At 39.7% G+C, this 27542-nt stretch overlaps 3 protein-coding genes across 7 annotated transcripts in view; 2 read left to right on the top strand and 1 right to left on the bottom strand.

Annotated features, from left to right (window-relative positions):
• Positions 1–27189, bottom strand: part of SLC17A2 (solute carrier family 17 member 2) — a 79261-nt gene extending 52072 nt beyond the window's left edge. For 2 of the 5 annotated variants that reach the window (XM_072814072.1, XM_072814076.1), the window contains exon 1: positions 26971–27187. The gene's annotated coding sequence lies outside the window, so the exon portion shown is untranslated. Of the gene's footprint in view, positions 1–623; positions 1256–26970 lie in introns of those variants that run through there. The other 3 variants (XM_072814073.1, XM_072814080.1, XM_072814074.1) reach the window with 3 other exon arrangements.
• On the top strand, positions 1162–17847 carry LOC140626086 (patched domain-containing protein 3-like). Its single transcript, XM_072813696.1, is given in 8 exon segments — positions 1162–1344; positions 1496–1865; positions 1868–2265; positions 3377–3501; positions 14214–14356; positions 16338–17001; positions 17003–17414; positions 17416–17847. Coding segments are annotated over 8 exon segments (2727 nt in total).
• Positions 2131–27542, top strand: part of TRIM38 (tripartite motif containing 38) — a 44764-nt gene continuing 19352 nt past the window's right edge. The window contains 1 exon segment of the mRNA XM_072814085.1: positions 2131–2265. The gene's annotated coding sequence lies outside the window, so the exon portion shown is untranslated.

Below are 27542 nucleotides of genomic sequence, written 5' to 3'. Positions count from 1 at the left end.
TGCCAACCATGGCAAACATGGCAAACAATTTTCATAACTCTAGGAACCTCTCTCCACCTGCCTTTCAGTTACCTGCATGTTAAAAGGTAGGCGAGGATTTCCATTAAAATGGTGACATGAGGGATCCCTGGGTGGCGCAGCGGTTTGGCGCCTGCCTTTGGCCCAGGGCGCGATCCTGGAGACCCGGGATCGAATCCCACGTCGGGCTCCCGGTGCATGGAGCCTGCTTCTCCCTCTGCCTGTGTCTCTGTGCCTCTCTCTCTCTCTGTGACTATCATAAATAAATAAAAATTAAAAAAAATAAAATAAAAAAAAAATAAAATGGTGACATGAACCCAGGGGTCCCTCCATCCTGGGAGCTGTGGAACAGACCAAAGATAAACTTATCCTCACTTTTCCTTCTACACACTTACTTCTGACTTTCTACAAGGAGAATGTATCTGTTACGTTTGTAGTTAATAAAATATAATAGGCCAGTCGCCGGGGCTCGAGGAGGAAGTTGTTCTTCCTCCCCGCTCCCTGGGCCTGGGCCTGGGCCTGGGCCTGGGAGGCCGGTGGTGGGGAAAAAAATAAATAAATAAAAATAAAATAAAATATAATAAAGTGTATCAGGTTCACCTTACCCAAGAAGTGTGTTACTGGATTAGCATGTGTGTGTCGGGGGCGGGGAGTGGGGTGACAAGTCGAATTTCCCCCAATAAAATATGTAAGTCTTGTAGAACGGGCACACATCTCACGCAGCATTAAGAAGTGTTTCTGGGGATCCCTGGGTGGCTCAGCGGTTCAGCGCCCGCCTTTGTCCCAGGGTGTGATCCTGGAGCCCTGGGATCGAGTCTCACATCGGGCTCCCTCCATGGAGCCTGCTTCTCCATCTGCCTGTGTCTCTGCCTCTCTCTCTCTCTCTCTCTCTCTATCATGAATAAATACATAAAATCTTAAAAAAAAAAAAGTGTTTCTGTTTGAAACTAAACTTCAGAGAGGAAAGGCACGCCACAGACAAGTTGGGCTGCTTGGGCTGTGGGTCAAAACGCGTGCTCCCCAACGGCCCCCTGGCCTCGCGCGGGCAGCAGCAGCCTTGGAATTCTCCAGCCAAGGGTCCGGGGGAGGAGTCGGGCGCTCCAGGCAGTGGCTGCTTCCCGACCTTGCCTTTCCCTCCCGGAAATGAGCCTCAGTCTCTCCAAGGTTGCGCCCGACGCCTGGCGGGAGATGGAGGCGAAGGGGGAGCCCGAGGCCAGGGCCGAGAAGCAGGAGCCGCAGCCGGAGCCGCAGCCTGAGGCCAGGCGGGAAGCCGAGGCCCATCCCGGGCCGACACCCGGCACAGCCGCCGCGGGACGTGGGCGCGGGGTCCCGGGTAGAGCCGCTCCCCGCCTCCAAGCCAAGTCAGGGACAGGAACCCAAGCTTGACTGGGCTTCGGGAGAGCGCACAGGGCCCCTCGAGGCGTCTCCTCCACAGTCGGGGACAGTGCGGAGCGTCCAAGTCTGCGGCCTCCCCTAGGCAGCCGTCCGCGAGACCCCCTGCCACACCGCCTGCCCGGAGGCGCCCGTCAGCCGCGCCCTCGGAGGGCTGGGGCGGGAGGTGGGCTCGCAGCCCTGCATCTCCCTGATGGTGCCCATGCTGCTGAGGGCCGCTCTGGGCACAGGCTTGCGTTACTTGCCCAGCGATACCGAAGGAAACCTCGAGGAGCAGTGCACCCCCATGGGGAGCCCCGCCAAGGCTGAGCGGCGCTTTGTGCAGGGGCATTTCACCGCCAACGACTCTCACGGATTCTCCAACTCCAGGAAGAGCACCGGGGTCAATTTTGTCTCCATCCTAGTGGCTTCCAGCACTGCCTCGCTGCTGCAACAAGAAATCTTAGAAGAAATTAGTCATTGGACACCGTGGTGCAGTATCTTTATGTTGCCAAGGAAAACGGGACCCAGATTGGCTACAATGGGGTGTGCGCTAAATACCAGGGGGCCTGCGTGCCCTCCAACCCCCTCCTGTCCGCCTGGCGCATGAACAAGGACCTCGACCTGACAAACATCACTTTCCCGGTCTTCAACCTATCGGGTCAGCTCAACTACCTGGTGGGCACCATTGGAGGAACCTTTTTAGGCAAGAGGACGGGAAGGAACCAATTACTCGTGAAAGCCAAAGCCATGTGGCTACTGTACTACCTGAAAACTGAGGATGTGAAGGACAATGAGCTTAGCAAGATGTGGTTGATCCATTTCCTGAACCAATCTACCAACATTGAAAAGAGTTTGGCCTCAAAGAAGATCCAGGTATCTGGTGGCTGGGTTTTATAGGGAGGCCAGGGAAACGTGGGAGGGATAATAACACTTTTTCTGAGGACCATAGCAGTGGCACTCCCTGATAATTCAGTGGAGCCCTTGACCTGAAGCACGGAGTGCTCTATTCCATACGGTACTTAATCCAACTTCCTTAATCTCACACATCAAAGGATGCCACAAATCTTAACTCCTTAGTAATAATCTGGTGGAAAACACGAATCCCATATCCTCAAGGTCGGTGTGTTCGGTACAGGCATCGACTATCAGGTTTTCGAGTCAAATTATGTTGAAATTCCTACTCTTTGTTAAAGTCTTTGCTGTTTGGGGGAGCCTCTTAAAACTAGTTTGAAGTTCACTAAGATGCAAAAACATAGACACCTGAGTGGCTCAGTGGTTGAGCATCTGCCTTTGGCTCAGATCATGATCCCAGGGTCCCTGGATGGAGTCCACACCAGGCTCCCCACAGGGAGCCTGCTTCTCCCTCTGCCTATGTCTCTGCCTCTCTCCCTGTGTTTCTCATGAATAAATAAATATTTTTTTAAAAAAAATTCAGAAACTAACCTTTAAGCAGAAGCTCCATGGTGTCTTTGAAAAAATAACTAGCTCAGCATTTTCCAAGTAAGTTATAGCATAGTGCCAGGTACACGCTAGCTACTCTGTAATTGTTGGGCCAGCAAGCCTACTAATACTTGTGAGTAAGCCTGATCAAAGTGAGACAACTACTAGGAAAAAAAGATCTGAATACCAGATCTTTCTGAAATATCAATGCAATTAGATAGACAACAGCCTAATAAAAACTTAGAAAAAGTGACAATTTCTGTAGTTATTAATGATTCATAGTCTTATATAGAACTCAGATTTTGAGTTCGGAGGAACTGAGAACTCAGGAGTTTTCAACTTTGGGTTTTTGCAAGAAACTGGAAAGCAGGCCAGATTTGTGGGAAGAAGCAAATCCATATTGTCTTTATTCTAAAGTCATAATTCACTTTCTTTGATCTTTTACTAAATTTTAACATTTCAATCAATAAGTGATAGCATTTCAATAGTGTTTGTAACTCACACATATTGGAATTAAAAGTTATTGGAGTTTATTTTTTGGCAGATGGTCTACTTTACATCACTTTCTAGACAACTGGAGTTTGAAGCAACCTCTATGACAGTGATCCCCTTGTTTCATGCGGCATACCTTCTAATCATATTATTTGCAATCACATAATGCTACAGATAAACAGTTTTATTACTGGTTTTTAACTCTTTTTAAAAAATCTTTGTGTGTGGGAAAATACATAAAAAAGATATAGAATATGCCATTTCAATCATTTTTAAGTGTACAATTCGGTGGTATCAATTACATTCACGCTGTTGTGCAGCCATCACAACTATCTGTTTCTAAGTATTTTCCATCACCCCAAACAGAATTTGTGTGAGCATTAGGCAGTAACCCTCCATGGCATCCGCCTCCCAGTCCCAGTTAATCTTTCTCTACCTTTTATCCCTATGAATTTGCCTATTCTAGAGATTTCTATAAATGGAATCATACAATATTTGTTCTTTAGTGACTGGCTTATTTCACTTAGCCTAATGTTTTCAAGGTTCAACTATGATGTAGCATGTATAAAAACATTCCTTTTTATGACTAATAATTCATCATATATATGTATATACACATATATATACATACAGCACTGTTTATCCACTTATCTGTTGATGGGCACTTGGAATGTTTCCTCCTTTTGGCTATTGTGAATAATGTTGTAATGAATACTGGTGTACAAATATTTGTTTGAGCTCCTATTTTAAATTATTTTTAATATATACATAGGAGTTGAATTGGTGAGTTATATGATAATTCTGTTTTTAGTTCTTTGAAGAACCGCCACACTGCTTTCCATGAAGGCTACCTCATTTTATATCTTACCAAGCAATGTATAAGGGTTCCAGTTTCTCCACATCCTCACCAACACTTGTTACTTTTTGTTTTATTGATTAAAGCCATCTTAGCAATGGCAAAGTAGTGGCAAAGTACTCAAGTAATAATGTTGAGGGTCTTCCTGTGCTTATTGGCCATTTGCCCATCTTCTTTGGAGAGAAGTCTATGTAAGTCCTTTGCCCATTTTTAATTGGGTTGTCTTTTTGTTGTTGAGTCCTGTTATTGATGAGTAGTTTGTGTGTTTTGAATATTAAACCCTTATCAAATATATGATTTGTAGGGGTGCCTGGGTGGATCAGTTGGTTGAGTGTCCAGCACTTAGTTTCAGCTCAGGTCACGGTCATTCTCAGGGTCGTAGATCAAGCACCAAATTGGGCTCAGTGCTAGGCATGGCACTTGCTTAAGATTCTCTCTCTCCCTCTCTCTCTCTCCCCGCCCCCCCCCCATGCTCTTTTTTCTCTCTCTCTCTCAAATAGAGAAATAAACCTTTTTTTTAAAAAAAAAGTCTTTCACCTCTTTGGTTTATTAAATTTATTTCTAAGTATTTTATTCTTTTAGACACTATTTAAGTGGAATTGCTTTCTTTCATTTTTTAATTGTTTATTGCACATAGATAGAAACACAACTGATTTTTCTGTGTTGATCTTGAGCAGCTTTGCTCAATTTGTTTATTAACTCTATTAGTTTTATTGTGGATTCTTTGGAACATTCATGGATAGAATCATATAATCTGTAAAAAGGAATTGAATTCCTTTTATTTCTATTTCTTATATAATTTATCTGGCTAGCACTTCTACTTCAGTGTTGAATGCCATTGGTGAAGGTGGGCATCTTTATCTTGTTCCCAATTTTAGAGGGAAATCTTTGTCTTTCACTATTGAGTATAACATTAGCCATGCAGTTTTCATAAATGCCCCTATCATTTTGAGGAAGTTACCTTCTATTCCTTGTTTTTTTAGTGTTTTTATCATATGGGTATTGGATCTTGTCAAATGCCTTTTCTGCATCTATGGAGATGATCGTGTGGTTTTTAAACTTTTGTTCTATTAGGGTGCTATATTACATTGATTTTCCCATGTTGACTCATTCTCGCATTCCTGGAATAAATCCCACTTGTTCATGATCCCTTTGATGTGCAATTGAATTGGCTTTGCTAGAATTTTATTAAGGATATTTGCATCCATATTCAAAAGAGATATTGATTTGTAGTTTCTTTTAGTGTTTGTCTGGAATTGGTATTACTGTAATGCTGGCCTCATAGAATGAGTTAGGAAGTATTCCTTCCTTTTCAATTTTTTGGAAGGATTGGTGATAATTCTCCTTTTGTGTTTAGTAAAATTTACCAGTGAAGTCATCTGGTCTTGGACTTTTCTTTGTTGGGAGGTTTCTGATTACTGATTCAATCTTTTCACTTGTTACATGTCAAGATTTTCTGTTTTATCTTGAGTCAGTTTAGGTCATTTGTATTTCTAGAAATTTGTGCATTTCATCTAGGTTATCTAATTTGTTGGTGTAAGTTGTCTATAGTATTTTTTATAATCCTTTCAAGTTCTCTAAGGTCAGTAATGTCTTCACTTTCATATCTGATTTAGTTATTTGTATCTTCTTCTTTCTTTGTCACTCTATATGAAGGTTTGTCAATTTGCTGATTTTTTAAAATAACCAACTTTTAGTTTTACCGGTTCTCCATTGTTTTTTATTCTCAATTTTATTTTTCTCTATTCTGATCTTTTCATTTATTTCCTTCTGTTAGCTTTGGGTTTTGTTTTGTTTCTATTTCTACAAGATGTCTAGTAGCATAAGGTGATTTAAGAACTTTTTTCTTTTTCAATGTGTGAATTTATCTGTGAGCACTGGTGTTGCTACATCCCATAAGTTAGGGTATGCTGTGTATTTGTTTTCATCTGTAGCTAAGTATTTTCTAATTCCCTATGTGATTTATTCTTTGGCCCATTAGTTATTTAATAGTGAGTTGTTTAATTTCCATATATTTTGAATTATCCAGTTTTCCCTCTATTTGAAGCTTCATTCCATTGTTGGTTGAAAAGATACTTGTAATTTCAATATTTTTACATTTTCAGACTTGTTTTGTAACCTAACACATGATCTATTCCACAGAATGTTTCATGTGCACTTGAGAATAATGTATATTCTGCTATTGTTGGGTTGAGTGTTCTATATAACTCTGCAAGGTCTAACTGATTTATAGTGTTGTCCATTTCTTTTCTTTCTTTATAGATTATCTGCCTAAATATTTTATCCATTATTGAAAGTAGTATATTGAATTCTCCAGCCAATATTGTAGAGCTACCTATTTCTCTCTACAAGTGTGTCAATATTTGCTTCATGTATTTTGGGTCTCTATTGGCAGTGCATGTGTGTTTGTGGTTTTTATATATTCTTGATGAATTAGTCTTCTTATCAATATATAATATCCTTACTTGTCTCTTTTTTTAAAAAGTTTTTATTTATTTGAGAGAACAGCACAAGCCCAGGGGAAGGGGAGAGGCAGAGGAAGACAGCAGGGAGTCTGACATGGGGTTCAATCCCAGGACCCCAGGATCCTGACCTGAGTCAAAGGCAGGTGCTTAACTGACTGAGCCACCCAGGGACCCCCTTCTTTGTCTCTTTTACACATTTTAAGAATAAAGTCTATTTTGTCCTATATCAATATATCCACCCTTGCTGTCTTTTGGTTACTATTCATGTGGAACATCTTTCTCCATCCTTAACTTTTCAATCTGTTTAGATCTAAAGTGAGTCTCTTGGAGACACCATATAGTTGAATCATGTATTTTAACCATTCTGTCAATCTCTATATTTTTATTGGAGAGTTCAATCCATTTACATCTAAAAAAAAAAAAAAACTGCCAAGGAAGGACTTCTGCTATTTTGCTATTTGTATTCTGTATATCTTACAGCTTTTTGTCCCTCGTTTCATCCATTATGCCTCTTGAATGTTTAATTTCTATTTTCCTAGTGAGCTGTTTGATTCTCTTCTCATTTCCTTTTGTCATGATTCTGTGAGATTTTCTTTGTGGTTACCATGGAGATTCATATAATTCTAAATTTATAAGTCTATTTTAAATGGATACCAAGTTAACTTAAAAAACACACAAATGGTGGGGGGCACCTGGGTGGCTCAGTTGGTTAAGTGTCTGACTCAGGTCATGATCTCATGGGTATTGAGACTGAGCTCCATATTGGGCTCTGTGTTCAGTGTGGAGTCTTCTTGAAGATTCTCTCCCTCTCCCCCTCTCACCCATTCAGATAAAATAAATCTTAAAAACACACATGCGTGCACACACACACACACGCGCGCGCACACACACAAACACTGCTTCTATGCATCTCTGTCCCTCTCTTATGTTGTCATAAATTACATTTTTATATACTATATGCCCATAATATAAGTTTATAATTTTTTTATGTTCTGAATTCCGTAGGCTATAAAATAAGGGCTATAAACAAAAAATGTAATAATACTTTGCTGTTATATTTGACTAAGACCTATATTTCCTCATATAACTTAGAATTACTTTTTATTGTTCTTTCACTTCAATCTGAAGGACTCCCTCTACCATTTAATATAGGGCAGATTGAATGGTAACAAGCCCCCTCACCTCTTGTTTATCTGGGAGTGCCTTAATTTCTCCTTCATTTTTTGAAGGACAGTTTTTATGGGTATAGAATTTTCAATTGATAGATTTTTTTTTCTTTTAACACTTTAAATCTTCCCCTGTCCCTTTGCCTCCATGGTTTCTATTGTCAGTGCATGTGTGTTTGTGGTTTTCATATATTCCAGCAATCAGCTCTTACTTTTACTAAAGATCCCTTATTGTGCTGAGTTGCTCCTCTCTTACTGCTTCCAAGAACTCTCTTTGCCTTTGGCTCTCAACAGTTTGATTATAATGTGTCTCAGTCTGGGTCTTTTTGAGTTTCTCCTATTTGGGGTTCATTAAGCTTCTTGTATTTATAGCTTCATGTCCTCTATCAAATTTGAGAAGTTTTTCATTGTTATTTCTTCAAATATTCTTCCTGCCCCCTTTCCTCTCTCTTCTTCTGGAACTCTCATAATGTGTATGTTTATCTACTGGCTGGTATCCCACAGGTCTCTGAGGCTCTTTTCACTTTTTTTTTAACTTTTTATTTTTTTTATTAATATTTTTTTTTCTTTTCACTTTCCTTCAACTTTTTTTCTTTCTGCCTCTTAGGCTCCCTAATTTTTCTTGTCCTATCTTCAAGTTCACTGATTCTTCTGCCTATTAGATATGCTGTTGATCACCTCTAGGGTTTTGTTTTTGTTTTTTGTAATTTTAGTTATTGTACTTTTCAGTTCCAGAGTTTCTGTTCAGTTCCTTTAAAAATTTCCCTTCTCTTTATTTATCATTCTCCTCAAATGTTATTTTTCTTATTACCTTATTAAGAACAGTGTTTATAGTCTTTATCTAGTAGGTCCTATCTCTGTCTTTCCTCAAGGATGATTTCTATTGATTTATTTTGTTTCATACATATTTTGACTCATACTTTTCTTTCTTCATATACCTTGTGATTTTTGTTGTTGAAAACTGAACATTTAGCTATCATAATGTAGTAACTAGAAATTAGATCCCCCTTTCCTTAGAGTTTTCTGTTGTTTTTCAGTGTGTTTATTTAAGGCTGTAATAATCCATTTTCTTTTTTTTTAATATTTATTCATGAGAGACACAGAGATGCAGAGAGAGAGAGGCAGAGACACAGGCAGATGGAGAAGCAGGATCCACACAGGGAGCCTGATGTGGGACTCAATCCCAGGTCTCTAGGATCAGGCCCTGGGCCAAAGGCGGCACTAAACCGCTGAGCCACGGACTGCCCTATAATAATCCATTTTCTTAGTGATTTTCCCAAACTATTATCACAAAGACTGTAATTCTTGTTTTTGAAGTCACTGGTATTTCTGTACCTTAGCTCATATTTAGCTAGTGTCTTGACACAGATTTCCCTGGATGCCAGGAGCTCTCCCAGTTTCTGCAAAGTGTTTCTGTGCCTTGACCCTCCTTCAACATTTAGCAAGGCTTACAGTATGCCTCAGAATCAGTCCTAGGTGGAAGCCTGGGATCTTCCCAGATTTTTTCTGGGCATACACCTTTCCCTGGATAACTTTATGAATTCCCCGGTATACTTGAGCGCTTTTGGATATCCTAAATCCCCAGAGAAATGCTACTCATCTTTAGTCATAGGCAGTCTTTTATATTTTTGAGCTATAATTTCTTTATGACTTGAGGTTTGTTCATTCAACTTGTGGTATTTCCAGGTTTCTAAACCTGAGCATTCGACAAAACAGAGTGTTTTTGCATCAGTCCTTCAAGTAACCTCCAGATATGTTAGAACAGACATATAAAATATTTTAGGAATACGATTTTTTCTGCTTCCTCCAGAAACAGGGCATTGGTTCCATACTGGTAACATGAGCTGTTACCACTTTAAGACTGCTGCTGCCTCAATGCTATTGCCACCCTGAGACTGTAGCCACTTTAACACATTTGCCACGTTATGGTCGCTACGACTTTAAGACTTCTACCACAATGGAGAGGGAGAGAGATGGGCATGTAAAATCACTATAAAACCTTCTTACTATGTTGAAGTGCTCCCCCACCACCTTTTCTTTTATTTGACACTCACTTAGCTGTTGTAAGCTTTTCACTATTTTCCAGAGTTCACAGAATTCTGAAAAATATAGGCTTGCTTTTCTATATTTCTGGGGGTGGGGCAGGGTGATGAGACTTGGGAAATTTCTACTATAGGTTTTGTTGATGTCCAGCACTAAACTCTTATTTTTTTTACTTTTTTCCCCATTAGCAATAGTGTGCAGATAGAATAGCAAAAAGAAATAAATTGTGGCCAGTTTTGTTTGATTTGGCATATGTTTTTTACCTTACATGTGCCAATTATGACTAGTTATCCCATTTGGAGGCAGATTTTGAGATAGAACTAAGCAAGAAGTCCTTATTTCTATTATAAGTTTGAACTGGTACTTTTAACTATATAAAAAAAATTAATCTCTAATTTATTTAAGTATCTCCATTGTTCTGGAGTGGGGTTTACCTTGCAGGCACTTAAAAATTGTTATCTAAGCATTAGGATTAGTTCAGGTTCTTGTGATCAGAAAGCTAGAATATGAAAAATATCAGCAAAGTCCCATAGATTGTATCACTACAGTGATTCTCACAGGAAAGTCACTTTAAACCCATATATTCCAAGGCGCTGACCTACTGAATCAAGTCTCTGGGGGTTTAATTTGAAAATTAACATTTCAAAAACTTCTCTAGTTCATTATCATGTGTAGGTTGGTTTAGGAACAAATGATGTCATTCAACTCTAGATTTTAAGGGAAAAATGAGGCTTCTGTTGGTGAAGGGAATTAAACACAATGGGTACCTCTTAAGAGTCAATAAACTACCTCACAACTTTGTTTTTCTGGAACAATAGCCCACATCCTGTAGAAAACAAACAAACTAAAAAACTAGAAGTAAGGGTAGGAGGGAAGGAGGAAAGAACTATGGGGAGGGGAAAAGACAAAATTCAATCTTGTTAAAGTCAGTAGAGGAAAAAATAAAGTTAACCTAGCATGGAATCTATAAGGCACCAACAACTGGCTTGTCAAAAATTTTTCTACTAGCTAGTTGGTTCTGAAGATACAAATTTCAATTCCTGCTTATCTTTACACATGATTATGGACAGTAATACAGAAAATCTTGTACCAAAGGCAATTATAAAATGATTTATATTTCTTTCTCTTTGAAGCCTTTATGTTTATCTAACCAACATACTGAACACTAGAACTCATGAGGTATAAGCATAAAGCAACTTTATTTTTGTCTCCCTTTGTTCCCGTTGAGTCTTGTAGGTAAAGCAAGCTCTTCCTCTGCCCCATAAAAACTCAGGTAGGCCCTGTGACTTTTGTGATCATTCTTAGATAAGACTAAATCCTCCAGTCAAAATTAAAATGTCCGTATCCATGTCCATGTAATAAACAAAAGTGATAAATTGATTTGAAGCTAAGGATTCCCCCCCCCACCCCCACCCCAGCACTCTTAGCTGGAGCATGCTGCTTAGGATAGTCCTTTATGGAGAAAAAAAGGGACTCACCAGCCCTCTTCTATCATTTCTCTTCCTACTTCCCGTCTTGCTAAGCTGACTTCTGGGTTGGAGCATGCCCAAGGAGAAGAGGAAAGGGAGCAGGAAATTTCTTAAAACACAGATGCTGCCATGATGCTTCAATATGTGCCTTCTCTGGGCTCAAAAATAAAACTGATTCTTCTGTGAGTGTGTTAAGTTTCTTGGACATCTCGCACTCCTACCTACCTCTCTGTTATCACTGAAAATCTCTTGTCTATGTTCTGGGCAGGACCTCCTAGACAGTCCCAAAGACACTGGCCATTCTACTTGTCTCATATACCTGTATATGAAGGTTATTCCTTGCATACACTCATTTGCCTCCCATAGAGCCTTTATTTGAACACATTTTAGGGTTTATTTTTTTTAAAGATTTTATTTATTCATGACACACACACACACACACAGGGGAAGAGACACAGGCAGAGGGAGAAGCAGGCCCCATGCAGGGAGCCTGATGTGGGTCTCCATCCTGGGTCTCCAGGATCAGGCCCTGGGCCGAAGGCAGCGCTACACCACTGAGCCACCGGAGCTGCCCATTTTTCTTTTAATAAATTTATTTTTTATTGGTGTTCAATTTACCAACATACAGAATAACACCCAGTGCTCATCCCGTCAAGTGCCCCCCTCAGTGCCCGTCACCCATTCACCCCCACCCCCCGCCTTCCTCCCCTTCCACCACCCCTAGTTCGTTTCCCAGAGTTAGGAGTCTTTATGTTCTGTCTCCCTTTCTGATATTTCCCACACATTTCTTCTCCCTTCCCTTATATTCCCTTTCACTATTATTTATATTCCCCAAATGAATGAGAACATACACTGTCCTTCTCCAATTGCGGGGCTGCCCATTTTTAGGGTTTATACTTATTGTCTTCATAATGAAGTTATATGAACAATAGTAAGACTTCATCAAATTTATGCTCTAATGTGAACCTCATTCTATAGTAAGTAGTGGTCTATTGAACTTCTAGACTGTTTCAAAATTGTGTAGCATTTTGGAAATTATAAAACTTATACCAAATATTTCTGAAACAATCTGGAAAATCTTTCCCTGCTCAAATAAACTGTAAACTATTGTTTACTCATGGGAGACATCATTAACTTTCAAGGAAGATGTGGATCTCTCACCAAACATACAGGTTGTTTTCTAAGAACAATAATTTCTAATTTACCCCTTCCCTGCTCAGTGAATAAGAATTTCAGAAGATCGGCCATTTTTCTGCCGGTAGTCCCCAAATTGGCCTGAGCACTGGAATCATATGAGGAAAGTTTTAGACCTACAGATTCTGCAGCTTCACTATAAACCTACTGAATCAGGATCTGCATGGCTGGATTCCAGGAATTCCAAAGTTCTAAAACTCTTCCAAGTCATTTTGATAAACTGCTTAAAACAAAATCCTTCTTGGGGAGTAGAATACAGTGTTCCACTTCCAAATCTTTTCTTCCATTGTCTATTGAACATTAAAATAAAGGTCACTGAGAGAAAGTCAACTCAGCAACTAATCAAAGTAAAGTCATACTTCCCTATCCTCCGAAAAATTTACACCAAAAAACCCAGAAACTTGAAAAACTAGAAACTTAAATGTGTTATATGTAACATTTATCCTCATTAATCTTTCTGATTTCGAAGTTCATCTTTGTTATTTCATATTTTAAACTGCTATAAACCAGTATTTTTTTTAAAAAGTATTCATTATCAAATTTTATTCTAACAAAGCAATTTACTTTTTGAAGATTTTATTTATTTGACAGAGAGCAAAGCAGGGAGTAGGGTCAAAGGGAGAAGGAATTTCTGCACAAAGCAGGGAGCCCAATGTGGGGCTCAATCCCAGGACCCCAGGATCATGACCTGAAATGAAGGTAGACACCCAACTGACTGAGCCACCCAGGCACCCCAAAAGCAATTTACTTTTGCTGGAATTTTGTATGTATGGTTTATTTGGGGCCCTGAATTTAACTCTTAGCACTAGTGTGTTGAAAAAAGGTGAACCATGATTATGGTGTAGAAAATCTTTTCATAATAAGAAAGTTTCATTATTTTACTGTTACTATAGTAAAAGGTCTTTGGTCATGTTCTTGCTGTATTAGAATCAGTGCTTCCGGGATCCCTGGGTGGCGCAGCGGTTTAGCGCCTGCCTTTGGCCCAGGGCGTGATCCTGGAGACCCGGGATCGAATCCCACGTCGGGCTCCCAGTGCATGGAGCCTGCTTCTCCCTCTGCCTGTGTCTCTGCCCCTCTCTCTCTCTCTCTCTGACTATCATAAATAAATTTAAAAAAATTTAAAAAAAAATCAGTGCTTCCATTTCCATAGTTGACTCTCCTAGTTTTCAATCCAAACTTACTTTCTCTTCCTAACAATGTCTAGAGACAAGGATCAGTGATTTGTTTTAAAGCAGTTAAGAAACAAGTGAAATATAAAAGCAGAGATTGTTGTCAATATTTTAATATGTAATGTTGTGGTTTTGGGGTACCCTCTCTGCTTTGGCTTGTCCTCTCTGCTGTTGTGTTCCATTTACACCTTTTGAAGAGCAGTGAGGAATTAACCATCTGAAGTGATTTCATATATCTTTGTGGTTCTGCACTGCCAGTCAGTGGAGTAGTGCTTGCTCAGTCGCAGAAGAATCACCCAGGAAGTTTGGTAAAAGTATAGACAACTTTTCTGTTCCCTCTCTGCTTTTTCCCACGTGGTCTGGGATAGTGCCCAGGAATTAAAGGTCTCCATTAGACAATTATGGGAATTATTGCCCAAGGGCTTTATGAAGAGGTGTCCAAGTCGAGAATGTTATAAACTGATGGAATTTCAGTATGGAAGCTACCACCACAAATCCCATGATTTTTCCCTCCAAATTTACAGGTGTAACTATGTACAAAACAAAATGTGGGCTGCAGCCTTTGGGGTGATTTCTGCTGCCTTGGCAGTGGTGAGCGGCTTTGGCCTGATGTTGTATATTGGGGTGCCATTTGTAACCATAGTTGCAAATTCACCATTTCTTATTCTAGGTGAGTAAAACAAAACATGACGCTACACATTGTGTATGTGAGGGTGTGGGGTAGATAAGGGAAGGAGTTAATGTTAGATTAAGCAAAATAATTACATTTAGGTGGCTCTATGGATCCAAAATGAGGTGACAGGAAAGAAGAAAATCAAATTGAATTATGTATCTTTAGAGGTGGCAAAATCTAGTACCCCAAATGGGGATATACAGACAAGGGGCATGAACAGGCAGTTCACACACACACACACACACACACACACACACACCAAAAATCCAAAATATTATTTTGGGGGATTTTTGGTCACTCACTATTCCCCACAGCCATTAAAAACTATAGTTAAAGTGTATATAATTGATTTAATGTAAACCAGTATCCTATAGTCTGTGTATTCATAGGAGTGTGAATGACTCTGTGTGTGTGTGTGTGTGTGTGTGTGTGTGTGTGTGATTTAAGCAAGGAATGTGCGAGGACAATTTCTGAATAAGGTTCTATAATAAAACTAATTTTTAAATACCTAATAAATACCATGAGTTCATTCTTGGTCCTTAGTGCTTCTGATTCTTCCCTTTGGTCCAGCTAAGTACAAATGAAATCCTCGAAGCCAGTAGCTGTGGAATGTCAGGATGCAGTTTATGACAGACTATATAGACTTGTGTTACTTTAGATCCTTCTACTTTCTTTTTTTTTTTTTTTTAATTTTTATTTATTTATGATAGTCACAGAGAGAGAGAGAGGTGCAGAGACACAGGCAGAGGGAGAAGCAGGCTCCATGCACAGGGAGCCCGATGTGGGATTCGATCCCGGGTCTCCAGGATCGCGCCCTGGGCCAAAGGCAGGCGCCAAACCGCTGCGCCACCCAGGGATCCCATCCTTCTACTTTCTTGATCATACCTATAGAACATCTGATCAAAGGCAAAGTTGCAATTCCTAGTACCCTCCCATGGAGAGAAGATCCCTCCAAACTGAAATTAAGATCAGGATTTTATTCCACTTTATATATTAACTTGTCTATTTTATTGAGTTTGTATCAATATACATGAGTGAAAGTAGTGTCAACTCCAGTAGAAAGCTTGAGGAGGTGAAATTTATCTGTGACATCTCATGCTGTCCTTGCTAATCCCCTTCCTTCTTTCTAGTTTTCCTTTCCTGGTTTTCAGTGCTGATTTCAAAGTCCTCAAATGTTCTGTCCTCTATTCCAAGCCAGTCATGAAACATCCTTGTGGAAAAGAATTACCTAGTAGGCATTAGTACGTAAAGGATTCTTAAGATGTATTTTTGGTGCATATGTCTGATCTCAAGAGTACTTGCATTTTAATAACAATACCTTAACCTGGGAAAGTAAGTTTGAATGATAACAATTCTGGGTATCAAAAACAGGCTAGTGGGAAAACGATGTGTGTGTGTGTGTGTGTGTGTGTGTGTGAACTACGTGGCGTCTCTCAGATCATTCCATATTGATAGTTAGATGCTAACGGTAGAACAGTTGAGTCCAGCTTCTGTCTCAAGCAACAGAATGTTGGCTTGATGTGTTTGTGCATTTGTGTAAAACGGTTTATGAGAGAAAATGGTCCCTCAAGTATTCCAGGTGGAATCAAAATCCATTGCTAATACCGCTTTGCTCTGTCTGCCACTCTGCTGCTTGTGGCTGGCTCTCTCTCTCTCTCTCTCTGTGTCAAATCAGTAAAATAAAATCTGTTTAAAAAACTAAAATAAAACACCCTAAATGAAGACTCAGAGTAGAGTATCCGGGCTATGTACAGATAATGGGAGTGTGTTCAAAGCACAGAGTTATCACAGAGGAAGGGATGAATTCTGTTGTGGATTCAGAGGCAATCAGAGAAAGCAACGGAGAAAGTAGTACCAAAGCACAGACTGGGCAAGATAAATAAGACCTTAAGAGATGGACAGAGAGGAAGGTTTGAGCTTATGTGTCTAATTTTTAACAGATATTAATACATATAAAGATTGTTGTTTTTTTAAACAGGTGTTGGGGTTGATGATACGTTTATTATGATTTCTGCTTGGCAGAAGACCAGCGCCAAGGACAGCGTGAGCCAGAGGCTGTCCACTGTCTATTCCAAGGTGGCAGTGTCTATAACAATTACCACCATTTCCAACGTCTTGGCCTTCTATACAGGGATTATGACCTCTTTCAGGTCTGTACAGTACTTTTGCATCTATACAGGAACAACTTTGCTCTTTTGTTATTTTTATAACATCACCTGTTTTGGAGCATTTATGGCCCTGGATGGTAAAAGAGAAATAGTCTGTCTACACTGGTTGAAAAAGCCAGAAACTCCTGACCAAAAATGTTTTTCATTAAAAAGATACTGCTGTCTCCCATGTGATTCTCTCCCACATGAACAAGAAACTGATACCCATCCAATGAATTTGTTCTTTCAAGACTATTTTGGCCCTTTTCTCACACGCACTGAGTCCAAATTTTTTGTAGTGCTTATATACATTTTGTACATCATATTTAGTATTTATGGTTGTTTCCAAGTACAGGAAGGTTTAGACCTTCAAAATTTGGCAAGTGATGATTCCTACATCACACCATATTTTAATGTAGAAGAAGATTATTTTTCAGAGTTTGGTCCAAGGGTTATGGTTATTGTTACTGAAACTTTTGACTACTGGGATGAAGATGCAAAAGCTGGAAAAATGTCTGGCAGATTTGGAAAGCAGTGACTATGTAGATAAAAATCTTACAGAATTTTGGTTACGAGAGTATGTGCAATATATGGAAAACAGACAAAATGTAAATGATAAGGATACATTTATGAACAGTTTGCCTCCTTTTTTAACAAACTTTCCACTTTTTATGTATGATATTAATGTTTCATCATCAAATGAAATCATTTCTTCCCGGGGCTTCATTCAGACTGTGGATGTTTGTTCTTCAACCAATAAAAAGAAGATGTTATTCCAATTACGAAGCAGAGCTGAAAAATGTGAAATTCCACTAATGGTGTATAACCAGGCATTCATATATTTTGATCAGTACACTGCAATATTAGAAAACACTGTTCGAAATGTTATTGTTGCATCAGCTGCTATCTATGTTCATTGTTTCCTTGTTAATTCCTCATCCACTGTGTTGCTTGTGGGTAACTTTTGCTATTGCTTCTGTGATTGTGGGAGTAACAGGTTTCATAGCATTCTGGAATGTCAATCTTGATTCCATATCCATGATTAATCTTGTTATTTGTATAGGGTTTTCTTTCCATTTTTCTGCACACATTTCTTACGCATTTGTTTCCAGTTCTAAGCCCTCAGTAAACAAAAAAACAATTGAGGCATTGTATCTGCTAGGCTACCCAGTGTTACAAAGTGCACTTTCAACAGTAATAGGGGTGTGTGTGTTATCTGTAGCTAAAGCATACATCTTCAGGACATTTTTTAAGATTATGTTTCTTGTTATGCTATTTGGGGCTGCTCATGGCCTTATTTTTATCCCAGTATTCTTAACCTTTTTTTGAAGGTTTGTTTGAATATACACTAACAAATCAAACACCAATTATAAAATTCCTGATTGCCACAATACAATCTGATAAAAATGCACTATTAGAAATAGTCAATAAACTAAAAAAAAGGCATGTTTCCTTGGCTTGGAAATCCCATTTTAAAATGTTATTTAAAATATCCTGAGAAAAGTTAGTCTTACATTAAAATATCTTTACTAAATTAGGAAGTGTTGTCATCTTTATTATACTCTGTACAATCAAGCATAAGGTATGACTTTCCAATTATTTTTTTCCTTTTGTTTCATTGGTAGATATTTTTGCCTGGAGTTCAAGTATTTTATATATTATAATATAAATGGAATATTATTTTCATTGTACTTCCTATTTCATTACTATGTAAAAGTACAACTTATTCTTTATTCTCCAAGACTGGAGGTTCATATGCATTTTTTAATGGTGTATTTTGATAAGTTGAAGTTTTTAAAGGTTTTTGTTTTTTTGGGGTGTATATTTTTTATTGTAGTTTGATTTGCCAACATAGAGCAAAACACCCAGTGCTCATGGGAACATATAATGTTTGTCCTTCTCCGATTGACTTAGTTCACTCAGCATAATACCCTCCAGTTCCATCCACGTTGAAGCAAATGGTGGGTATTTGTCATTTCTAATGGCTGAGGAATATTCCATTGTATACATAAACCACATCTTCTTTATCCATTCATCTTTCGATGGACACCGAGGCTCCTTCCACAGTTTGGCTATTGTGGACATTGCTGCTAGAAGCATCGGGGTGCAGGTGTCCCGGCGTTTCATTGCATCTGAATCTTTGGGGTAAATCCCCAACAGTGCAATTGCTGGGTCGTAGGGCAGGTCTATTTTTAACTCTTTGAGGAACCTCCACACAGTTTTCCAGAGTGGCTGCACCAGTTCCCATTCCCTTTTCTCTGCATCCTCTCCAACATTTGTGGTTTCCTGCCTTGTTAATGTTCCCCATTCTGACTGGTGTGAGGTGGTATCTCATTGTGGTTTTTATTTCTTTATTTTTTCCGTCTTCCTACCTTGATAGAAGCGCGAACTCTTCTCACTATAGCATTCCAGGCTGTTCTCTCTTTAAATCTCAGGCCGAATTTGTAGGTTTTCAGGATGATTTGAAAGTTATCTAGGTAAGTTTGTGGGGACAGGTGACTTGGGGACCCTACTCTTCCACCATCTTGCCCCTCCTCCCTTAGACAAATATTTTATAACACAAAATTCATCAAATAAGTTCTCACTATATCTGATTATCTTGAATATTTGGCAAACCAACCTGAGATGCTGAAAAATAATAGGTCTTTTCACTTTCATTCCATTCATTACAGAATGTAAGTTTATCCCCAAAATGGAAGCTCATTAAAAAATTCTTCTCTCAGGTTAAGAAACTACAAAGCACAATTGTAAAATTGCAAAATTAAATCAGGTACACTGTCTGAGCTCTTCTTGTTTGATTTGTCCATTTCCTTCCTCACTTTTGTAGTGACAAATTCAATGGCTTCCTATTCACACACTTTGTTTTCAATAATTCCAATTTACTAAAGGTTTCAAAACTTTAAGTTTCTGTGGTCTTTCCTTCATTGAACACTTGATTAAGGATTCACATCTGATTTTGAATAAATTGCAATAAGAACAAATAGAGGATTCATTCACAAACTAGTCCAATACCATTGTAGGACCTAGATTGATTTTCAAAGTAGTTTTTCAAAGAGTCAAGCATTTGAAAAATCTGGCTGATGTTGGACAGCACATACTGTCATCCTTGAATATTTTTAAATTCAACTTCAGCTTAATCACCAAATATTTGTTGTTCACTTATGTTTGGTATTTTATTAGCTCATCTGTTCCTTCTGCAGGTATTCCTCAGATATAATCTTTGATCATCCATTAATATTTAGAAATGAGGGCAGCCCCGGTGGCTCAGCGGTTTAGCGCTGCCTTGGGTCCAGGGCCTGATCCTGGAGACCCGGGATCGAGTCCCACGTCAGGCTCCCAGCATGGAGCCTGCTTCTCCCTGTGTCTGTGCCTTCTCTCTCTCTCTCTCTCTCTCTTATAAATAAATAAAATCTTTAAAAAAATATTTAGAAATGAAGCCTATTTTGCTTAGTATAGGTCATTAAGTTTTCTATGTGATTGTTAACTCTATCTCCAGCAGCCAAAACTCATTTTCCACTGTTGTCCTGGTATACCACCTAATTTAAATTTGGATGTCTTATTTTAAATGAAGTATTATTAACAGTTGAATTAAATTAAGCCTGGATTGGTTTGATATACCTCTGCTTTTTACTTTCAGATTCTGCCACGGTCTGGTCTAGTGTTGTGGATGACACAGGTGCACTGAATAGAATACTCACTTTAACGTGTGTTTGATCTGAAAGTCACCCACTGATAAACCACCTTCCTTCCAGATCCTCTACAGACACTATGGAACTAACACTTCATTTTTACTTACAGTTGGCGTATTGCTCACTGAATAAAATGACAGACATGAGTGGTTAGGGACAGCTATTTCTTCATTGGATGCTTTATGGGTAAAGCCTTACTAGCCACTTTAATAATAAAGCCCAACATTTTAGTGGCTTATTCCAATGCAAGTATATTTCTCATTCATGAAAGAATCACAGTAGATGTTCCTGCTCAGTGTTAGGCATCTTGACTACAATAGTTCAAGGACCCAGATTCCTGGCAACTTATAGTATTAAATGGGTTCCTGTGTTGCATATGTCTTGATGGCAGACAGAACAGAGAACTTCTTAAGGTCTTGGCCAATAAGGTAATACACATCACTTCTTGCTATATTCTGTACTTGATTACAGGCCAAATGACTATGCATGTAGGGCAAAGGGACTAGAATATGTAGTCCTTGAGTGGATAGCCATGTTTCAATTGCCATACCATGTTAGCACCATTTTTGCACCATTTTTGGTTGACAGCAAGCACTCAGTGTCATTGATTCTTAACCTCTTATACTACACAAAAATAAACTCCAGATGATTAATTTTTTTATGAAGTAGATAATTATCATCACAGAAAGGGAAAAGTCTGTCTATTATGACACAAAATCCAAAACTCATAAAAGCAAAGCATTATAGCATTATTTAATTCACCTACAAACATGTGCCATGGTAACCAGCAAAGGTGGCAGGGGTGAGTGGGTGGAGGGAAGAGCTCATGACTCAAAACATAGGTAAAGGTAATCATTTCCTTAATATATGAATGGTGCTTTTAAATCAAGGGGAAAAAAATCCCAACAGTCCAAAAGGTAAACCAGAAAAACACATAAGATGATGATTCACCCAAAGAAGAAATATGATGATTCTAAGCAATAATTTGAATATAAAACCAAAATAAGATACCACTGGCACAAATCAAATGATTTACTGACATTCTGGGATAGGCTATGGCAAAACAAAACCTCATACTCTCCTTTTGAGGGTGTAAATCGATAAACTTCTAAGAATATTTATCAATAGCTCTAGAGATTTAAAAGGAGCTATCCTTTAGCTCAGTAAATCTACTTCTAAAAAATTATCTCACTGATACAGTTCTTGCACTCTGAATAAAAAAAAATCCATTACTTAGCATTGTTTATAGCAGAAAAGACTCAAAACAACCCACAGATCTATCAATAGGGTTATGATTAACTTATGTTTCACTCATACACTGGAAAATTATAGAGCAGTTCAAAATACTAAGATATCTATATGCACGGACATGTTAAGATCCTTTGATGTATTAGATGAAAAATGTAATCTGCATGCACGAATAGTATATAACAGTTATGAAAACCATACACTTGCACATATTTTCAAATGTGTAAATGCATAGAAAGGGTTTGTAAGGATGAACACCCTCTTTTTCCAAGGAGAATGTATGCACCAATTACTTTTGTAATTAGAGAATAAAAATAACTAAATAAGGTGTACCAGGTTCACAACAGCCTTATGTGAGAACTGTGCTACTCGATGGTCCCTTGAAATGCAAAAACTGCCAGTTAGAACTTGTGCATGTCTGTGAACAAGCCAAATTCTGCCAGCAAACTGTGAGTCCTGGGGGGGTCCCTGGGTGGCTCAGCGTTTTAGCACCTGCCTTTGGCCCAAGGCGTGATCCTGTCGATCCGGGATTGAGTCCCACGTCACACTCCCTTCATGAAGCCTGCTTCTCCCTCTGCCTGTCTCTCTGCCTCTCTCTCTCTCTCGTGAATAAATAAAATCTTAAAAAAAAAAAACCTGTGAGTCCTGTAGAATACATATGTATTTTATGCATCCTTAAGAAGCGTTTATTGTATTAACTGAACTCCTGAAAGGACAGGCACACTACAAACAAATTTTGCTCAAACCACCGGATCTCCACGGAAGCTGCTAGGATCCAGTCATGAGCAAGCTGAGCTCAAACTGACATCCTTAGAATTTCTCCAGAAAGCCGTCAGGTGGGGTGGAGATGGGCACTCCTACAAGTATCTGCTTTCTAACCTATGCTTGAGTTTGAGAACATCCTTACCTTCTGGGAAATGAGCCTTATTCTAAGGTTGCTCCTGAGAAGAATGTGATTACTACCCAGGATGAAGCCTGGAACCAAGAGCCAGGCTGGCATTGAGAGCCATACTGGAGCTGGAAGGGGAGTTGGAGGAGAGGGCAGGACTGCTTGTCAACTTGAGAGGGGTTGTCAGCGGTAATCAGCACAGCTGGGATCCTCAAGTGAAGGGTTGGATGAGCTCCAGAAGAAAAGGTAGTGTGGAGGCCAGGGCCAGATCCAAACCAAACATCCAGACCTAGTTCACAAGTATTCTGGACATCAGATCAGGGGTCCCAAACCAAGTGGAGACCAGCATCAGGGGAGTTTCTGGAAGTGCTCTGGGTGTCAGGGCACAGGCTGAACACAAGAGCCAAGCAGGAAGTCAGCCCTGTTCCTTGAGACTATTAGATCTGGGCATAGATTGGAAGAGGACAAAGATGACCCCGGGAGGTAAAGGGACTTGAACACTAATGAGTGAGTAACTCTAATAAATTATCTCTAAATTCCATTATTCTGGAGGCCAAACCACATCTCTTAAACAAAAAGGAAGGGGGGGGAGGAGGAATGAAAGAATTGTGTTGCAAAATTAGTGGAATAAAACATTAAAAAAATGTCTAGCCCTCTCCAATCACATATCCTCCTCATCTCCAGTGAGCTAAGCTGGCTCCTGGGTAGCGCATGTAGTGCATGGGCTATGCAGCTCCTCGGGTTCCCTGATCGGGCTTCCGGGCTGGGCCGGGGTACTATGGGCTCTCTTCTGCATTACACTGTCTGTGAATTCACTTTCCTGCCTGGACGTAGTGGGAGAACAGGCTCCAAGCTGGTATGACGAGCTGGATGGGTATGTGAATCTGGCAGAACTTCCCACCAAGCTCCCTGGCCCAACAGGCCACCGGCTCGGCTCTGTAGATCTGCAGAGCACTGGCTGGGCTCTCTGTGCAGCTGCTCCCATAGATGGGGCTGTAGGATTGTCTGTGCAGCTCCCCAGGCACTCTGGTTAGGCCTTCTGTCCTGCAAGACAGAGGGGGCTATAGGCAGCATTCGCCAGGGCTTTGAGCTTGCTTCCCTGCCAAGGCAGAAGGACTGAACAAGCTCCAAGGTGTGTATGGCTCATTTGCTGTGGACTTAAATCAAGCTGAGCTGCTCCCTGGCCACACAGAGCCACCAACTCAGCTCTGCAGATGGGCAGAGCCACTGGCTCTAGTATCTACTTGGTTGCTCCTGCAAGGAAGAAAGAATGCTGTCACCCAAGATCTGGGCACTAGTTGCTATAAACCCTACCCCAACTCCTCCATCTCAATCTGATTCCCAGGGATTGAAACCCCCAGATTTCCCCTATGATCCTTGTGAGGCAAGACCCAAGTGGGTCTCCCAGGAAGCATCCCACAATGCTCGATGAGCTAGATGTTCACCCTGAGCTCTCTCCTTTTTCCCACTGGAGAAACCATAGGCCTGGGGGGGAGGGGGGAGCTCTCAGTGCATCGTTGTGCTGGTCTGGGGAGTGTGATGCAATCAGTATAACTGCTCCTCTTGCCCTTCTAATGCAATCCTTTTTAGTCTCTGTGTTCGAGGGGGTTTTTTCAGCCCTACTCCCATTCTAGGATTTTCAAATGGTGTCTTGCCGATGGATAGTTGCTAGCTGTCCTTGTGAGGAGGACTGATGTTGGCAACCACCTGCATTGCCATCTTGATGACATCAATCCCCTCCATGCCTGGTTTCATCTTTAGACCATGCTTTCCTAAAAGTTCCTGACATTTGATCTTTTCCTAGAGCCATTTCTAAAATTTAGCATTGTTTGAAGAGTCTGGGAACTTTCAGACCTAGCAGTTCCTCGTGTTCAACTTTTTCTTTAACTTCTCTCTCTCCCTCTCTCCTTTCCATCATGCAATAAACTGCAAAAAGAAGCTAGATGGCACATTCCATATCCTGCCTGAAAAGATTCTTTAGTTTAACCATCCCGCTGATTCAGTGCCTTTTCTAGTTCCTATGACACCACATGAAACAGTGCCTCTCAATTTTTTGCAACCATGTACAAGGGATTCTCTTTTTACAGTCTCCAGGCATATTCTCACCTACCTGACAGCCTCCATGGCAGCCTCCTCAAGGGCCACAAGGTTGTTAATAGCAACTCCAAGGCTTTTTGCCTTTCGCTAAAAATCTCAAGATGTTCTAGCTTTTCTCTACTTACTCGGTCCCAAAGCTACTCCTGCATGTTTTGGATTTTGTTATAGTAGCAGTACCAAAGTCTATGTTAATACTCTATTTTTCCCCAACAGATTATCTCAAAACTCAGCAGCAGAAAACATCAAATTTATTGTCTTTCATATTTTCTGTGGTTAAGGAATTGGGGCTTTGATGGGATGTGCTATCTTGTAGTATTGTGAGATTTAGATGTCAGCTGGGGATGCATCTATCTGAAGGCTTGAGAGGGAAGAAGATCCACTTAAAAGGTGGTTAATTCACAGGACTGGCAAGCTGAGTTGCCTATTTTTTTTGAAGGCCTCCGTTCCTCTCCATCTGGGCCTCATCACAGGGCTGCTCATCATGTAGCTGCTGGCTTCTCCCAGAACAAGGAGTCCAATTGTCCTTTATGTCCCAGCCTAGAATGTCACTCAGGAGCACCTCTAATGCTAACTCTACTGGTCATACCAACTAATTTCCAACTCCATATGCAAGGAGACTAATGGGTATAAATATCAGGAGGTGATGACAATTGAGAGCCATCATCAAGTCCGGCTACTATTTACTGTTTGTTGTTTTCTACCATAGCTATGGGTCAGATTTTTCTTCTTTGCATGCCTAGTGATTTTGTATTAGATGCTGGACCTTGTAGAGTATGCATATTTAATACTAGATTTTTTTGCTTCCCTTAAATGCTATTGGACTTTGATTTGATAGGAAGTTATTTATATATCAGGTCAATACATAAGACTTGTTTTTAAGCCTTGTTAGGTCAAGTCTAGCATAGTCTTTAGTTCAGGGCTAGTTTTGCCACAGTATGAGACAAAACTCTCCCGAGTTTCTACTGAAAGCCCCAATGAGGACTCTGCATTCTGTCTGGTCAAAACTTAAACATCCCCCAGCTCTGTATGAGCTTGGGGAACTTTTTAGCATCTATTTCTCTAATTATGTTTTGCCTCAGCCCATGGGGTTTTATCCCATGCATGTGTGGTTAAGTATTTAGTAACAGACTCTGGCCATGCTTTGCCTGACTTCAATGAAGTTCATCGTCCATATCCATAACTGAGGATTTGAAGACAAACTTCAAGGGAACCCTTTGCACATTTCTGAGGCATTTTATCTCTTGAGTTGCCTCCTCCCTGGCACTCAGCCTCCCATATTCCAGCCACCGCATTCCCCCTAAACTCTGCTTGTTCTCCTCAACTTAGAGAAAATGCTGTGTTTTGCCTAGATTCTCCTTCCTGGGCTGCAGTCTGGAAAATGTCTCTGAGGAGGTCAGAGAGATTCTATGGTTCACCTCATTGATTTCTTCTTTTCCAGGGATTGTAGTCCTCCACTGTTTGTTGCCAAGTTTCTGAAAACAGTTGTTCAATACATTTTGTCCCATTATTTACAGTAAGAGGGCAGTCTTTCAATTATTAGAGCTGGAAACAGAAATCTCCTTTTTTCCTATTTATGTCATTCATTTTGCTATCTGAGTTTACCGTTTGGGTTCACTCTAGTTCATCTCCTTGAAGTAGGCTTTGAAGTAAATTAATTATAGGGGACTTCAGTATATCTGGAAAATCCCCTTTCTCTTTCAATAAGTTAATAGCCATGTAATACAAAAAATGATCTCATTTAGTTCAGGGCTAGTTTTGCCACAGTTTGAGGCAAAACTCTCCCAAGTTTCTACTGAAAGCCCCAGTGAGGACTCTGCATTCTGGCTGGTCAAAACGTAAACACCCCCAGCTCTGTATGAGCTTGGGTAACTTTTTAGCATCTATTTCTCTAATTATGTTTTGCCTCAGCTGGGTGGCTCAGTGGTTGAGCACCTGCCTTCCACTCAGGGCATGATCCTAGAGTTCCTTAATCGAGTCCCACATCGAGCTCCCTCCAGGGAGCCTGCTTCTTCCTCTGTGTCTCTGCCTCTCTTTCTGTGTCTCTCATGAATAAATAAATAAAATGTTTTAAAATAAAAATAAATAAAAATTTAAAGATGTCAGCTGAGAGTAACTTTAAGAAAAAGATAATCAAGTTATAACATGGCTATACTTATAAAGAAGAATATGCAGGCACTTATAATTACCATTTTGATTTGACACTCAGTCAACAACTGATATCTGTTATTGTATTATATGTACGTACATATGTATATATGTGTACATATAGATATGCATATATGTATGTATATATGTGTATATATACACACATACTTTGTACATAATACATAATAAAATACTTACTATCTTATGCTGTGCAGAGGAAAACTGATATTCCTAGCAATTGTACATTTAAAATGATCTGTCTGTTTTTCTAGCGTCAATAGAGAATATCAGCATTTATTTTCTATTTTTGCATAGATAATTGAATATATTCTTTTCTTTGAAAAGAAAAGGCTCTAAGAATTCTAAAGTTCAAGATTTTCTTAGAGGGTATCTGACCTGAATCATACAGTGGAACTGCTGCGGACTTCATAATCTTTAGTCTGCACGGATGATGCCCTGAGACATAATCCTTCTGCTCAGATTTTCTTCAAGACATAGAGCAGGAATTGCAAATGGAATCAGAATCCAGGAAGAGCCATTATGACCACATTTCCTGTTAGGCATTTCGGTCCTGATAGGAAGAATAGACTCAGAGAATATCCTACTACAAGAGAGAAGGTAGAAGAGAGGTAGTTGTTAACACTTCTTTCTTTTTGGCAACAGCTATCTAAACCTCTTTTCTAGCGTCAAAAGCATGCAATTTGATCATTTCACAAATATTTTTTCAAAAATATTTGCATCGTGGTAGACACTCTTCTAGATACAAACCATAAAGCAATGAACAAGATAAACAGAAGTCCCTGCCCCTGTGGAATTTACACTCTAGTGGCTGAGGAAGAAAACAGACAAGATAAATAATGAAATACACAGTAAATTAGGAGGTTGTAACTGTTACAGAGCAACCTAATAGTGATTACTATGAAGTCCAGCAAGATAATGTGAGACCTCATCACTAAATAGGAATGTGT

This window comes from Canis lupus, chromosome 37 (genome assembly GCF_048164855.1).
Source record: "Canis lupus baileyi chromosome 37, mCanLup2.hap1, whole genome shotgun sequence".
Taxonomy (NCBI): Eukaryota; Metazoa; Chordata; class Mammalia; order Carnivora; family Canidae; genus Canis; species Canis lupus.
The sequence above is the reverse complement of the archived record's forward strand: the minus strand, read 5'-3'. Positions and strand labels throughout refer to the sequence as shown.